Source organism: Heterodontus francisci, unplaced genomic scaffold (assembly GCF_036365525.1).
Source record: "Heterodontus francisci isolate sHetFra1 unplaced genomic scaffold, sHetFra1.hap1 HAP1_SCAFFOLD_882, whole genome shotgun sequence".
In the NCBI taxonomy this organism is placed as follows: Eukaryota; Metazoa; Chordata; class Chondrichthyes; order Heterodontiformes; family Heterodontidae; genus Heterodontus; species Heterodontus francisci.
The window spans coordinates 151,972-168,487 of NW_027141635.1; the positions used below are offsets into that span (position 1 = coordinate 151,972).

A 16,516-nucleotide genomic window follows, 5' to 3' on the forward strand; every position below is an offset into this window, starting at 1 on the left:
CACACTGGGAGCACTGTGTACAGTTCTGGTCTGGTTGGACCACACTGGGAGCACTGTGTACAGTTCCGGTCTGGTTGGACCACTCTGGGAGCACTGTGTACAGTTCTGGTCTGGTTGGACCACACTGGGAGCACTGTGTACTGTTCCGGTCTGGTTGGACCACACTGGGAGCTCTGTGTACAGTTCCGGAGTGGTTGGACCACACTGGGAGCACTGTGTACGGTTCTGGTCTGGTTGGACCACACTGGGAGCACTGTGTACAGTTCTGGTCTGGTTGGACCACACTGGGAGCACTGTGTACTGTTCCGGTCTGGTTGGACCACACTGGGAGCACTGTGTACAGCTCCGGTCTGGTTGGACCACACTGGGAGCTCTGTGTACAGTTCTGGAGTGGTTGGACCACACTGGGAGCACTGTGTACGGTTCTGGTCTGGTTGGACCACACTGGGAGCACTGTGTACAGTTCTGGTCTGGTTGGACCACACTGGGAGCACTGTGTACAGTTCTGGTCTGGTTGGACCACACTGGGAGCACTGTGTACAGTTCCGGTCTGGTCAGACCACATTCGGAGCACTGTGTACAGTTCCGGTCTGGTTAGACCACACTCAGAGCACTGTGTACAGTTCCGGTCTGGTTAGACCACACTCGGAGCACGGTGTACAGTTCCGATCTGGTTAGACCACACCCGGAGCACTGTGTACAATTCCGGTCTGGTTAGACCACACTGGGAGCACTGTGTACAGTTCCGGTCTGGTTAGACCGCACTCGGAGCACTGTGTACAGTTCCGGTCTGGTTAGACCACACTCGGAGCACTGTGTACAGTTCCGGTCTGGTTAGACCACACACAGAACACTGTGTACAGTTCCGGTCTGGTTAGACCACACTCGGAGCACTGTGTACAGTTCTGGTCTGGTTAGACCACACTGGGAGCACTGTGTACAGTTCTGGTCTGGTTAGACCACACTCTGAGCACTGTGAACAGTTCCGGTCTGGTTAGACCACACTCGGAGCACTGTGTACAGTTCCGGTCTGGTTCGACCACACTCGGAGCACTGTGTACACTTCCGGTCTGGTTAGACCACACGCGGAGCACTGTGTACAGTTCCGGTCTGGTTAGACCACACTCGGATCACTGTGTACAGTTCTGGTCTGGTTAGACCGCACTCGGAGCACTTTGTACAGTTCCGATCTGGTTAGACCACACTCGGATCACTGTGTACAGTTCCGGTCTGGTTAGACCACACTTGGAGCACTGTGTACAGTTCCTGTCTGGTTCGACCACACTGGGAGCACTGTGTACAGTTCCGGTCTGGTTAGACCGCACTCGGAGCACTTTGTACAGTTCCGATCTGGTTAGATCACACTGGGAGCACTGTGTACAGTTCCGATCTGGTTAGACCACACTGGGAGCACTGTGTACAGTTCCAGTCTGGTTAGATCACACTCGGAGCACTGTGTACAGTTCCTGTCTGGTTAGACCACACTCGGAGCACTGTGTACAGTTCCAGTCTAGTTAGACCACACTCGGAGCACTGTGTGCTGTTCTGGTCTGGTTAGACCACACTGGGAGCACTGTGTACAGTTCCGATCTGGTTAGACCACACTGGGAGCACTGTGTACAGTTCCGGTCTGGTTGGACCACATTGGGAGCACTGTGTACAGTTCTGGTCTGGTTAGACCACACTGGGAGCACTGTGTACAGTTCCGATCTGGTTAGACCACACTGGGAGCACTGTGTACAGTTCCGGTCTGGTTGGACCACACTGGGAGCACTGTGTACAGTTCCGGTCTGGTTGGACCACACTGGGAGCACTGTGTACAGTTCCGATCTGGTTGGACCACACTGGGAGCACTGTGTACAGTTCCGGTCTGGTTGGACCACACTGGGAGCACTGTGTACAGTTCCGATCTGGTTGGACCACACTGGGAGCACTGTGTACAGTTCCGGTCTGGTTGGACCACACTGGGAGCACTGTGTACAGTTCCGGTCTGGTTGGACCACACTGGGAGCACTGTGTACAGTTCTGGTCTGGTTGGACCACACTGGGAGCACTGTGTACTGTTCCGGTCTGGTTGGACTACACTGGGAGCACTGTGTACAGCTCCGGTCTGGTTGGACCACACTGGGAGCTCTGTGTACAGTTCCGGAGTGGTTGGACCACACTGGGAGCACTGTGTACGGTTCTGGTCTGGTTGGACCACACTGGGAGCACTGTGTACAGTTCTGGTCTGGTTGGACCACACTGGGAGCACTGTGTACAGTTCTGGTCTGGTTGGACCACACTGGGAGCACTGTGTACTGTTCCGGTCTGGTTGGACCACACTGGGAGCTCTGTGTACAGTTCCGGAGTGGTTGGACCACACTGGGAGCTCTGTGTACAGTTCCGGAGTGGTTGGACCACACTGGGAGCACTGTGTACGGTTCTGGTCTGGTTGGACCACACTGGGAGCACTGTGTACAGTTCTGGTCTGGTTGGACCACACTGGGAGCACTGTGTACTGTTCCGGTCTGGTTGGACCACACTGGGAGCACTGTGTACAGTTCCGGAGTGGTTGGACCACACTGGGAGCACTCTGTACGGTTCTGGTCTGGTTGGACCACACTGGGAGCTCTGTGTACTGTTCCGGTCTGGTTGGACCACACTGGAAGCTCTGTGTACGGTTCTGGTCTGGTTGGACCACACTGGGAGCACTGTGTACGGTTCCGGAGTGGTTGGACCACACTGGGAGCACTGTGTACGGTTCTGGTCTGGTTGGACCACACTGGGAGCTCTGTGTACTGTTCCGGTCTGGTTAGACCACACTCGGAGCACTGTTTACAGTTACGGTCTGGTTAGACCACACTCGGAGCACTGTGTACAGTTCCGGTCTGGTTAGACCACACTCGGAGCACTGTGTACAGTTCTGGTCTGGTTAGACCACTCTCGGAGCACTGTGTACATTTCCGGTCTGGTTAGATCACACTCGGAGCACTGTGTACAGTTCAGGTCTGGTTAGACCACACTCGGAGCACTGTGTACAGTTCCGGTCTGGTTGGACCACACTGGGAGCACTGTGTACAGTTCTGGTCTGGTTGGACCACACTGGGAGCACTGTGTACTGTTCTGGTCTGGTTGGACCACACTGGGAGCACTGTGTACAGTTCCGGTCTGGTTAGACCACACTGGGAGCACTGTGTACAGTTCCGGTCTGGTTAGACCACCCTCGGAGCACTGTGTACAGTTCCGGTCTGGTTAGACCACACTCGGAGCACTGTGTACAGTTCCATTCTGGTGAGACCACACTGGGAGCACTGTGTACAGTTCCGGTCTGGTTAGACCACACTCGGAGCACTGTGTACAGTTCCGGTCTGGTTAGACCACATTCGGAGCACTGTGTACATTTCCGGTCTGGTTAGACCACACTCAGAGCACTGTGTACAGTTCCGGTCTGGTTAGACCACACTCGGAGCACGGTGTACAGTTCCGATCTGGTTAGACCACACCCGGAGCACTGTGTACAGTTCCGGTCTGGTTAGACCACACTGGGAGCACTGTGTACAGTTCCGGTCTCGTTAGACCGCACTCGGAGCACTGTGTACAGTTCCGGTCTGGTTAGACCACACTCGGAGCACTGTGTACAGTTCCGGTCTGGTTAGACCACACACAGAACACTGTGTACAGTTCCGGTCTGGTTAGACCACACTCGGAGCACTGTGTACAGTTCTGGTCTGGTTAGACCACACTGGGAGCACTGTGTACAGTTCTGGTCTGGTTAGACCACACTCTGAGCACTGTGAACAGTTCCGGTCTGGTTAGACCACACTCGGAGCACTGTGTACAGTTCCGGTCTGGTTCGACCACACTCGGAGCACTGTGTACACTTCCGGTCTGGTTAGACCACACTCGGAGCACTGTGTACAGTTCCGGTCTGGTTAGACCACACTCGGAGCACTGTGTACAGTTCCGGTCTGGTTAGACCGCACTCGGAGCACTTTGTACAGTTCCGATCTGGTTAGACCACACTCGGATCACTGTGTACAGTTCCGGTCTGGTTAGACCGCACTCGGAGCACTTTGTACAGTTCCGATCTGGTTAGACCACACTCGGATCACTGTGTACAGTTCCGGTCTGGTTAGACCACACTCGGAGCACTGTGTACAGTTCCTGTCTGGTTCGACCACACTCGGAGCACTGTGTACAGTTCCGGTCTGGTTAGACCGCACTCGGAGCACTTTGTACAGTTCCGATCTGGTTAGACCACACTGGGAGCACTGTGTACAGTTCCAGTCTGGTTAGATCACACTCGGAGCACTGTGTACAGTTCCTGTCTGGTTCGACCACACTCGGAGCACTGTGTACAGTTCTGGTCTAGTTCGACCGAACTCGAAGTACTGTGTACAGTTCTGGTCTGGTTAGACCACACTCGGAGCACTGTGTACAGTTCCAGTCTAGTTAGACCACACTCGGAGCACTGTGTGCTGTTCTGGTCTGGTTAGACCACACTTGGAGCACTGTGTACAGTTCTGGTCTGGTTAGACCACACTGGGAGCACTGTGTACAGTTCCGGTCTGGTTGGACCACACTGGGAGCACTGTGTACAGTTCCGGTCTGGTTGGACCACACTGGGAGCACTGTGTACAGTTCCGGTCTGGTTGGACCACACTGGGAGCACTGTGTACAGTTCCGATCTGGTTGGACCACACTGGGAGCACTGTGTACAGTTCTGGTCTGGTTGGACCACACTGGGAGCACTGTGTACAGTTCCGATCTGGTTGGACCACACTGGGAGCACTGTGTACAGTTCCGGTCTGGTTGGACCACACTGGGAGCACTGTGTACAGTTCCGGTCTGGTTGGACCACACTGGGAGCACTGTGTACAGTTCTGGTCTGGTTGGACCACACTGGGAGCACTGTGTACAGTTCCGGTCTGGTTGGACCACTCTGGGAGCACTGTGTACAGTTCTGGTCTGGTTGGACCACACTGGGAGCACTGTGTACTGTTCCGGTCTGGTTGGACCACACTGGGAGCTCTGTGTACAGTTCTGGAGTGGTTGGACCACACTGGGAGCTCTGTGTACTGTTCCGGTCTGGTTGGACCACACTGGGAGCTCTGTGTACGGTTCTTGTCTGGTTGGACCACACTGGGAGCACTGTGTACGGTTCCGGAGTGGTTGGACCACACTGGGAGCACTGTGTACGGTTCTGGTCTGGTTGGACCACACTGGGAGCTCTGTGTACAGTTCCGGAGTGGTTGGACCACACTGGGAGCACTGTGTACGGTTCTGGTCTGGTTGGACCACACTGGGAGCTCTGTGTACAGTTCCGGAGTGGTTGGACCACACTGGGAGCACTGTGTACGGTTCTGGTCTGGTTGGACCACACTGGGAGCACTGTGTACTGTTCTGGTCTGGTTGGACCACACTGGGAGCACTGTGTACTGTTCCGGTCTGGTTGGACCACACTGGGAGCTCTGTGTACAGTTCCGGAGTGGTTGGACCACACTGGGAGCACTGTGTACGGTTCTGGTCTGGTTGGACCACACTGGGAGCACTGTGTACAGTTCCGGTCTGGTTGGACCACACTGGGAGCACTGTGTACTGTTCCGGTCTGGTTGGACCACACTGGGAGCTCTGTGTACAGTTCCGGAGTGGTTGGACCACACTGGGAGCACTGTGTACGGTTCTGGTCTGGTTGGACCACACTGGGAGCACTGTGTACAGCTCCGGACCCACTATTGGAAGAAGAGCGGGGATTGCGGTGTGGAGGGAGTTTTTCCCCCGTGTCCTGGGCCTGAGATCTATCCCTCGACCAACATCACTAAAATACAAATGGATGATCTGGGTCATTGTCACATTGTTGTGTGTGTTTGATCTTGCTGTGTGAAAATTGGCTGCCGCATCCCCTCCATTTCAACTTCAGCAACGCTCGTGATTGACTATGAAGGGTTTTGGGTTGTCCTGGTTGTTGCTGGTGACCCGATAGAGACTGGTGGCTGTGAGCAACAAGGATCCAACACGGGCTGTGTTAATGGTGTCTGCCTTCCTTTCAGCTGCCCGTGGAGAAGAATTGTGGTGAAGATGACCTGTGCAAAGATAACCTCAACGTGACCTTTCACCTCGGAGGGTAGGTGGCTCTTCTGTGTTCGGCACAGGGTGCAGGAGAGAAGGAGAGGGGCGTCAGTCCCGGGATTGTGAGGTTCCGCACACCGCCCGGTTATCTCACTGAACGTGGGGGGGGGGGGGCGCCCAGTGCCAAGGAGGGCGGCCAGTGAGAGGGATGTGGGCAAGGAAGGCGGAGAGGCCGAGGGCTTTGGGCAGGCAGGGAGAGAGGGGATAAGGGAGGGTGGGGGGTGTGAGGGAGGGCATTAAGGAGGGAGGGGGAGAGGAGGGAGAGGATTAGGGAAGGGGAGAGGGGAAGACGGTGAGGCAGGGGTACGCAGAGTGCGGGGGGTGGTGTATTAGGGAACGAGGGGTTAGGGTTTTAGGGATGGAGTGGGAGAGGCGGTGGGGGCTAGGAAGGGAGGGGGAGAGTGGCAGAGGGCTAGGGAGGGGTGAGGGTGTTTGTGCTCGGGAGGGGGGAGAGCGGGATAGAATGAGGGAGGGAGGTGGAACGGAGGAGTGTGATGGTGAGATGTTTGTCGTATCCTTTTCCTCCACGTCCTGTCTCCCTCCGCCTCCCCCTCTCCCATCTCCGATCTTTGATCCTTTCCCTTCCCGACCTGGGCAGGATGAAGAGTCTCCTGGTGGGGAATTCCGCCATCGCTGAGATCCATGTCTCCCTGGAAAACCTCGGTGAAGATTCCTACAAGACTGTGCTGACGCTTTATCACCCACCCGGCTTGCAGTTCAGAAAGCTCACCAACCCGCAGGTAACCCCCTCCCCCAACTTGTGCCCATGCTTCCTTAGCCATTCAGCCCATCTAATCCATGATAGCTGCTGTGAAGACCGATATAGTTCCAAGTCAGGATGGTGTGTGACTCGGAGGGGGACTTGCAGGTGGTGGTGTTCCCATGCATCTGCTGCCCTTGTCCTTCTAGTTGGTAGAGGTCGCGGGTTTGGGCGGCGCTGTCTAAGGAGACTTGGTGAGTTGCTGCAGTGCATCTTGTAGATGGTACACACTGCTGTCACTGTGTGTCGGTGGTGGAGGGAGTGAATGTTTGTAGATGGGTTGCCAATCAAGCGGACTGCTTTGTCCCGGATGGTGTCGAGCTTCCTGAGTGTTGTTGGAGCTGCACCCATCCAGGCAAGTGGAGAGTATTCCATCACACTCCTGACTTGTGCCTTGTAGATGGTGGACAGGCTTTGGGGAGTCAGGAGGTGAGTTACTCACTGCAGAATTCCCAGCCTCTGACCTGCTCTTGTAGTCACAGTATTTATATGGCTGGTCCAGTTCAGTTTCTGGTCAATGGTAACCCCCAGGATGTTGATAGTGGGGGATTCAGAGATGGTAATGCCATTGAATATCAAGGGGAGATGGTTAGATTCTCTCTTGTTGGAGATGGTCATTGCCTGGCCCTTGTGTTACTTGCCACTTATCAGCCCAAGCCTGGATATTGTCCAGGTCTTGCTGCATTTCTACACGGACTGCTTCAGTATCTGAGGAGTCGCAAGCGCTAAAGGAACGGAGTTGAGTAGAATCCTGTACCCTCGTCTTCCCTCAGACAATTCAAGTCAACTGCGCCTCCAGCCTCAACTCAACTGGGAACGGAACTGGGATCTTCCTCTGCAACATCAGTCATCCCATCTTTCGGAGTGAGGGCAAGGTAGGCCGCAAAGCTTACTAACATCTTCAACACTGCTGAGTTCCTCCCACCCGGCATGGGCAGGGGAGGAGGCCATTCAGCCCCCTCCCCCGAGTCTGAGTCTCAGGATAAGGGCTCGGACGTCTTGGACTGAGATGGGTAGAAATTTCTGTACTCGGAGGCTGGTGAATCTTTGGAATTCTCAACCCCAGACAGCTGTGGATGATCCGTCGTTTAGTATATTCAAGACGGAGATGGAGAGATATTTGGGAACACTAAGTGAATGAAGGGACATGGGGAGAGCGCGAGAAGGCGGAGTCGAGATAGTAAATCATCGGTGATCGTATTGAATGGGGCAGCGGGCACGTGGGGCCGAATGGCCTCCTCCAGTGTCTACTTCTAATTCTCTAGCCTTTGTGTGCGTGCGTTTTATTTTTTGTTTTAAAGGCAAGCTTCATTGTGACTTTCGAAATCTCGGATCACGCAAACTGGGAGGACCGTGTTTCGATTCGAGCAGAGGGGAAAAGGTAGGTCACTCGCTCCACGCCTGGTCGGATCGATGAGTTCCTGCTCTCGGTCTGTCGCGAGGATGGTGGGGAGAGGGTGCGGTTTATTATGAGGGTGCAGGGGTGGAGATTAGGGGGATTTACTCTGTATCTAACCCCCGTACTGTACCTGTCCTGGGGAGTGTTTGATGGGGACAGTGTAGAGGGAGCTTTACTCTGTATCTAACCTCCGTACTGTACCTGTCCTGGGGAGTGTTTGATGGGGACAGTGTAGAGGGAACTTTACTCTGTATCTAACCCCCCGTACTGTACCTGTCCTGGGAGTGTTTGATGGGGGACAGTGTAGAGGGAGCTTTACTCTGTATCTAACCCCCGTACTGTACCTGTCCTGGGAGTGTTTGATGGGGGACAGTGTAGAGGGAGCTTTACTCTGTATCTAACCCCCGTACTGTACCTGTCCTGGGAGTGTTTGATGGGGGACAGTGTAGAGGGAGCTTTACTCTGTATCTAACCCCCGTACTGTACCTGTCCCGGGGAGTGTTTGATGGGGGACAGTGTAGAGGGAGCTTTACTCTGTATCTAACCCCAGTACTGTACCTGTCCTGGGGAGTGTTTGATGGGGGACAGTGTAGAGGGAGCTTTACTCTGTATCTAACCCCCGTACTGTACCTGTCCTGGGGAGTGTTTGATGGGGGACAGTGTAGAGGGAGCTTTACTCTGTATCTAACCCTGTACTGTACCTGTCCTGGGAGTGTTTGATGGGGACAGTGTAGAGGGAGCTTTACTCTGTATCTAACCCCCGTACTGTACCTGTCCTGGGAGTGTTTGATGGGGACAGTGTAGAGGGAGCTTTACTCTGTATCTAACCCCGTACTGTACCTGTCCTGGGAGTGTTTGATGGGGGACAGTGTAGAGGGAGCATTACTCTGTATCTAACCCCCGTACTGTACCTGTCCTGGGAGTGTTTGATGGGGGACAGTGTAGAGGGAGCTTTACTCTGTATCTAACCCCCGTACTGTACCTGTCCTGGGAGTGTTTGATGGGGGACAGTGTAGAGGGAGCTTTACTCTGTATCTAACCCCCGTATTGTACCTGTCCTGGGAGTGTTTGATGGCGAACAGTGTAGAGGGAGCTTTACTCTGTATCTAACCCCCGTACTGTACCTGTCCTGGGAGTGTTTGATGGGGACAGTGTAGAGGGAGCTTTACTCTGTATCTAACCCCCGTACTGTACCTGTCCTGGGAGTGTTTGATGGCGAACAGTGTAGAGGGAGCTTTACTCTGTATCTAACCCCCGTGCCTAAGTGGGATATAATTCTTTCTGAAATTCTTCTTGTAGTGACAATGAGTTGAGGGTCCTGACCCACAGTTCGCACACGGAGACCGTTCCCGTGCAGTACGCCGTTAAAATAATCATTTCCAGGTAAGGCGTTGACTGGTGTAGTTCTGCATGGGGTTCGGCACGATTTGTTCGACTTTGGGGCCCCGAAAGAGAATTAATGAGAGGGTCGAGGTGAGGTGGAACGTCAGCCTCGGAATGGGGTAGCAGGCCCGAGGGGCCGAATGGCCTCGTGCTCTTCCTGTTCTGAGTCTGCATGCTGAGGGAAGGAGTGAGGGTGGGAGATGACTCTTGGCGGGCTCGGCAGTCGCGGGAGGCGGCCATTTTTAACAACCTCCATCAGTTGTGACTTTCTTCTCTCTCTCTCTCTTCCTCTCTCTTCAGAGTGGGCTACACTCGTTACATTAGCCTCCATGATGGCAAGGAGGAACAAAGGACGATAAAACACGTTTACAAAGTACGTACAAGTCCCGAAGCTCGCACTGGTGATCGCGCGCTTAACAGGAAAAGGAATTACCCAGCTCCCCTCCACAGCTGGGCGCGTGAGGGGATGTTAGTGACGAGCAAGCAACTGCTTGGTCAAGGCGGTTGGTCTTGAAGGAGGAGAGAGGGAGGCGGAGAGGTTTGGGGAGGGAATTCCAGAGCTCGGGGCCCCAGGCAGGTAAAGGCACGGCCGCCAATGGTGGAGCGATGGGAATCGGGGGATGGTCAAAAGGCCGGAATTGGAGGAGTGCAGAGATCTCGGAGGGTCGTCGGGGCTGGAGGAGGTTACAGAGATAGGGAGGGTCGTCGGGGCTGGAGGAGGTTACAGAGATAGGGAGGGTCGTAGGGGCTGGAGGGGGTTACAGAGATAGGGAGGGTCATAGGGGCTGGAAGGGGTTACAGAGATAGGGAGGGTTGTAGGGACAGGAGGAGGTTATAGAGATAGGGAGGGTTGTAGGGACTGGAGGAGGTTACAGAGATAGGGAGGGTTGTGGGGACTGGAGGAGGTTACAGAGAGAGGGAGGGTTGTTGGGACTGGAGGAGGTTACAGAGATAGGGAGGGTTGTGGGGACTGGAGGAGGTTACAGAGATAGGGAGGGTCGTAGGAGCTGGAGGGGGTTACAGAGATAGGGAGGGTCGTAGGGGCTGGAGGGGGTTACAGAGATAGGGAGGGTTGTAGGGACTGGAGGAGGTTATAGAGATAGGGAGGGTTGTCGGGACTGGAGGAGGTTATAGAGATAGGGAGGGTTGTCGGGACTGGAGGAGGTTACAGAGATAGGGAGGGGTGTAGTGGCTGGAGGAGGTTCTCGAGATAGGGAGGGTTGTTGGGGTCTGGAGGAGGTTACAGAGATAGGGAGGGTTGTAGGGACTGGAGGAGTTTACAGAGATAGGGAGGGGGGAGTGAGTGGCCATGGAGGGATTTGAAAACGAGGATGAGAATTTTAAAATCGAGGTGTTACCGGACCGGGGGCCGGTGTCGGTCAGCGAGCACGGGGGGGGGGGGGGGTGACGGGTGAACGGGGACTCGGTGCGAGTTCGGACACGGGGGAGGGGGATCAGCGGGAGTTTTGGGTTGAGCTGAAGTTTCCGGAGGGTGGAATGTGGGAGAGCAGCCGGGGAGAGCGTCGGAACGGGTCGAGGCCAGAGGTGAACGAAGGCACGGATGAGGGTTTCAGCAGCCGATGAGCTGAGACAGGGAGAGCGGGGGGGGGGGGGGGGGTGGGGGCGGAGTCGGGCGATGTTACGCAGGTGGAGGTTCTCGCGAATCTTTATAAAAACACTGGTGCGCTGTCAAAGATTCGGGAGAATGGTTCCTCGGGTGAGGGAGTGTGGTGATGCAGAGAGTTCGGAGAAAGTGGGGCTGTTCTCCTCTGCTGTTATTGGTCGCGGATCTGTGCTCGGAGACCTTCACCCTGCTCGCCTTCCATTCTTTACACCGCAGGTGGAAAACCTGGGAGATCGCGGCCTCCCCGTTAATGTGACATTCAACGTTCCCAAGGACGTGGCTGGCATCGTCAGGTGGGAGCTAACCAACGGGATCCTTATCCAGCCGGTAAGTACCAGCGCCCAGCCCCGATCCGCTGCCGTGAGGAATGTGCTCTTGGCATTTTGGTTGAAGCTATTGTCTTCTTTCCCTCCAGGACGGGGCCTCAGACTGTGTGGAAACTGGCGAAGCAAGACGGGGCACCGGCCAGACGACAGGCCAGCCCGCTGGGGTGGGTCCCCTCGCTCCGCGGAATCTCAGCGTCTCTCGGCTCTGGTATCCCTAAGCTCTGGGATTCCCTCCCTAAACCTCTCCGCCTCTCTTTCTCTCTCTCTCCTTTTCTTTGTACAAAGCAAGATCCCATGAACGGCGAGACGGGGTGGCCAAATTATTCTCCTTCACTTCACGGGAGAGGGCGGTCAATGGTGCCAGTGCCGAGGGAGGGCCAGAATAGGGAAGCGCAGCAAATGGCCACCGTCACATTGCTGTTTGTGGGATCTTGCTGTTCGCCGATTGGCTGCTGCGTTTTTTGCTACATTACGGCCGTGGGCACACGTCAGCAAAGTCCCTCATTGGCTGCGAGGGGCTTTGTCACGTCCTGGAGCACTGCAAGCCCTTCCAATTTCTCTTTCTCCCACAGGACACGGCTGCCGTCACTTGGAGTACCATCTTCTGTCGCATTCGTGTCTTGGACCGCAACGCTTCCGTCCTCTTCAGCTTGATCGGATCAGCCCGGTCATTGGGAAAGGTACGAGACCGTTATGAAACAGGTGTGGCAAGCGAGATCCTCGATGAATCAAATCCTGGTTAGGCAAGAGTCCACAGAAACTCCTGAAAGGGAAATTGTGTTTGAGTTTTCAGAGGTTGTAACTGGTAGGGTAGATAAGGGGGAACCAGTAGATGTCATATATTGAGATTTTCAAAAGGTATTCAATGAGGGGCCAAACAAGAGGTCGTTACATAATATTCGGGCTCATGGGATTGGGGGTAATATATGAGCATGAGGTTTGAACATAGCAAATGCGTAGATTCAAGATTTTTGGCCACCGAGGGAATGTAGGGATATTGGGAGAGCCACGATCTTATTGAACGGGGGAGCAGGCACGAGGGGCCGAATGGCCTTCTGGTCCTATGTTCCTGAGCATGCATGTTCCTTTCCTTCAACAGATGGCTACGAGTGGTGCCAAGATAGTGGTCGCGAGCGAGGCCTACATCTCATTGGACCAGAGGAAGTTCATTGACGTCTATTCTTCCGCGAGCCATCGGGTCCGGGTAATTACCTCGCACTGTGCCGTTTCCGGATTCCCACCGTGGAGGAGGCCCGGTTCAGTCCCCTCTCGGGTCTGTGACACACGGGAACACCAGGAGGGCCCATTCAGCCCCCGCCCCCTCGTTCCGTCATTCAGTCAGCACGAGACTGACCTACGTCGTCACCCCCATTCCGGTGGGTTGGCGTTAAAAGGAAGTGGGGACAAGGGGTGGTGGGGGGGGGCGGGGGTCACGTGACACAACCGACTCTGTCTCCCCGTGCGGCTTGTCAGAACGGACTTTCCCAATGTTTACTCTTCCTCGCGATTTCCTTCCCCAGGCACTGACTGAAATTGAGTTCCACGTCTACGTGAACAAATTGCCGTACGTGATCGGCAGCAGTATAGCTGGGTTCCTGGTACTGATCATCATAATCTTCGTGTTCTACAAGGTGAGCTGAATACTGTCGGAGGGTCAGTGCCGAGGGAGCGCCGCGCTGTCGGAGGGTCAGTACTGAGGGAGTGCCACATTGTCAGAGGGTCTGTACTGAGGGAGCGAAGCTCAAATGCGGATTGGCCGTGGGTGGATAGCGGCTGGCGGTTGATCCGCCCCCTTCCGGTCTCTCGGTTTATTTATCCCGTTTCCTTTCCGTGTTTCTCTGGCAGATTGGATTCTTCAAGAGGAATTTCAGGGATAAGTTGTGCGATGACGGTGAGGAAGCAAGCAACCCCATCACCCCGGCAACCTCCGAGGACACCACACCAACCGGCAACGTATCAACGCCAAATGACTAGTCCTCCCCGGAGACGCCAGCGATGTTTCCCCTCCTTCCCTGCTCCCTTGAAAGAGACAGAGTGAGGCCAGCAGAGTGAGGGGGTGAAACCAGTTCTTTCCTCATCTTAAATCGACTTCCGGCGACTGTTTGCTTTTCTCCCGGAACTCCCTCCCTAGCTGCGCCCTGGGTGTATCTACCCCACGCGGACTGCAGCAGTTCAAGAAGGCAGCCCACCACCAGCTTCTCAAGGGGCAATTAGGGATGGGCAATAAATATATCCATCCGATGGGCCTCCCACATTGCCCCCCCCATCACCCTCCACAATTGGCGACTGCATTTGGGCCCCGAAGCTCTGGAAGTCCCTCCCTAAACCTCCCCATTTCTCTCTCTCTCCTCCGTCAAGATCCCTGAGAGAACAGACAGGGCCCTCCGTTTACCATCTCGTACGAAACATTGATACTCCGACAGTGCGGCGCTCCCTCGGCACTGACCCCCCCCCCACCCCGCGAAAGTGCGGCGCTCCCTCAGTACTGACCCTCTGATGGTGCGGCACTCCCTCAGACCAGAGGAGAGCAGACTGACCCCCACTGTGTCTGTATCAGTGACCCCGGGGGCAGGATTAATTTCTGATGCGAGCTTGATTTCAATGAGAGCTAAAGGGTTGGGTCACCACATGCTTCTGTCCTGTCTGAATTTAGCCTGGGTCATGGCATAAATACAAGTATTTGTGCAGCAAGTCAGGAGCTGCAGTGTAAACGCCGTTTCTTGCATGTAGTTTGTAGAAAAACTGTCCTAAACCCCATCCAATACATCAGGACCCCATATAGAATAAACCATTCATGTTGTCCCTAAAAGTATGAAATTCCCCAAGGTAACAAACCGTAGAATGATGGATTTCCTTCAGCTCTCCATCTCTGGGTATCTGCGACTCTCCCTACTGTTTGGAGCCCGGAGTCTCCTGCGCCCCCTGTTGCTCACTAAAATGTGTCTGACGGTCGGCAGCAGAATCGCGACGACTGGGATCCCGGGTGTCAGAATGAGACGGAGGAACCCGACTGATCCCCAGGCTTGCTATTCCCCAGCATCCTTTGTCACAGAACTAAAACAGGATTGGTCAACCAACACATACCAGCCTGTGAGCATAAAATGCTAGATGATGTTCTTCAAACAGTTCCCAGAACCACAGACACCATGTTCTTGCTCCAATAGGTATATAGGTGTCTGCTAAGGCCGCTTTGCGCCCAGAAGGTTCTGCTGCAAACAAGGCAGGTTGCCTCAGATGACTGAGTTTTTGAGAATGGGCTGGACTATTGCTGCATAGAAGGGGTGTCCAGTCTTTTCCCGTGAGGGGCCACATTACAATTTATTTTCTACATAGGGGGCCGGTGAGCAAATTTCAGAAAGATAATGGTATTAGAAATTATTTTTACATTTAATTAATGCTTTATTTTGTGAACATACATTAAATAAGACCAATTGAACTTACTTTCCCGTCACTATGTTGATTTATTGAGATGCCTGGCATTATTTTTGCTTGCACAAGTGGTCAATGTCTGCCCACACCCTTGATGTAGTGATGCGGAGTATTCCGGAGAGATGTTCATCCATCTTGACCTCTTTCTCTCCCCTCTCTGTGTCTATCTCTGTCTCCCCCTCTGTCTCCTCCATCTCTCTCCCCCTGTCTTTCTACCCTCTCTCTCTCCCCCTCTCCCTCTCTCTCTGTCCCTCTCTCTCTCCCCCTCCCTCACTCTCCCCCCTCTCTCCCTGTCTCTCTTTCTCCCTCTTCCCTTTCTCCCCTCTCTCCCCCTCCCCCTCTCTCCCCTCTCTCTGTCCATCACTCTCTCCCCCCCCATCTCTATCTCTCTCATCCCTCATCTCTGTGTATCTGTCTCCCCCTCCTCTTTCTCCATCTCTCTTTCCCCCTCTCTCCCCTCTATCCATCTCTCTCTCTCCATCGCTCTCTCTTTATCTCTCTCATCCCTCATCTCTGTGTATCTGTCTCCCCCTCCCCTTCCTCCATCTCTCTCTCCCCTCCTCTCTCTTTCCCCTCCTATGCTCTCCCCCTCCTCTTATTCCATCTCTCTCACCCCTTCCACTCTATATCTGCCCCCCTCCTCTCTCCCCTCTCCTCTATCTCTCTCCCTGCTTCTCGTTCCCTATCTCTATCCCCCCTCCTCTCTCTATCTCTCTCCCCGCTCCTCCCTCCTCCCTCTCTATCTCTGTCCCCCCTCCTCTCTCCCCTCTACTCTCTCTATCTCTCTCCACACTCCTCCCTCTCTATCTCTGTTCCCTCCCTCTCTATCTCTGTCCCCCTCCTCTCTCCCCTCTCCTCTCTCTATCTCTCTCCACACTCCTCCCTCTCTATCTCTGTTCCCTCCCTCTCTATCTCTGTCCCCCTCTCCTCTCTCCCCTCTCTATCTCTCTCCACACTCCTCCCTCTCTATCTCTGTTCCCTCCCTCTCTATCTCTGTTCCCTCCCTCTCTATCTCTGTCCCCCTCTCCTCTCTCCCCTCTTCTCTCTCTATCTCGCTCCACACTCCTCCCTCTCTATCTCTGTTCCCTCCCTCTCTATCTCTGTTCCCTCCCTCTCTATCTCTGTTCCCCCTCCTCTCTCCCCTCTCCTCTCTCATTCTCTCTCCACACTCCTCCCTCTCTATCTCTGTTCCCTCCCTCTCTATCTCTGTCCCCCTCTCCTCTCTCCCCGCTCCTCTCTCTATCTCTGTTCCCTCCCTCTCTATCTCTGTTCCCTCCCTCTCTATCTCTGTCCCCCCTCCTCTCTCCCCTCTCCTCTCTCTATCTCTCTCCACACTCCTCCCTCTCTATCTCTGTTCCCTCCCTCTCTATCTCTGTTCCCTCCCTCTCTATCTCTGTCCCCCTCTCCTCTCTCCCCTCTTCTCTCTCTATCTCGCTCCACACTCCTCCCTCTCTATCTCTGTTCCCTCCCTCTCTATCTCTGTT

General features: G+C 54.6%; 1 protein-coding gene across 1 annotated transcript in view; it reads left to right on the top strand.

Moving 5' to 3' along the window:
- Positions 1-15,043, top strand: part of LOC137364259 (integrin alpha-D-like) — a 79,060-nt gene extending 64,017 nt beyond the window's left edge. Inside the window, exons 19-30 of the mRNA XM_068027587.1 lie at positions 6,033-6,106; positions 6,710-6,851; positions 7,645-7,746; positions 8,173-8,252; positions 9,570-9,653; positions 9,954-10,026; positions 11,494-11,604; positions 11,693-11,767; positions 12,176-12,283; positions 12,703-12,807; positions 13,124-13,234; positions 13,449-15,043. Of these exons, the coding sequence (XP_067883688.1) occupies positions 6,033-6,106; positions 6,710-6,851; positions 7,645-7,746; positions 8,173-8,252; positions 9,570-9,653; positions 9,954-10,026; positions 11,494-11,604; positions 11,693-11,767; positions 12,176-12,283; positions 12,703-12,807; positions 13,124-13,234; positions 13,449-13,577 (1,194 nt within the window). The 3' untranslated portion in view covers positions 13,578-15,043. The remainder of the gene's footprint in view (positions 1-6,032; positions 6,107-6,709; positions 6,852-7,644; positions 7,747-8,172; positions 8,253-9,569; positions 9,654-9,953; positions 10,027-11,493; positions 11,605-11,692; positions 11,768-12,175; positions 12,284-12,702; positions 12,808-13,123; positions 13,235-13,448) is intronic.
- The last annotated feature ends 1,473 nt before the right edge of the window (positions 15,044-16,516 follow it).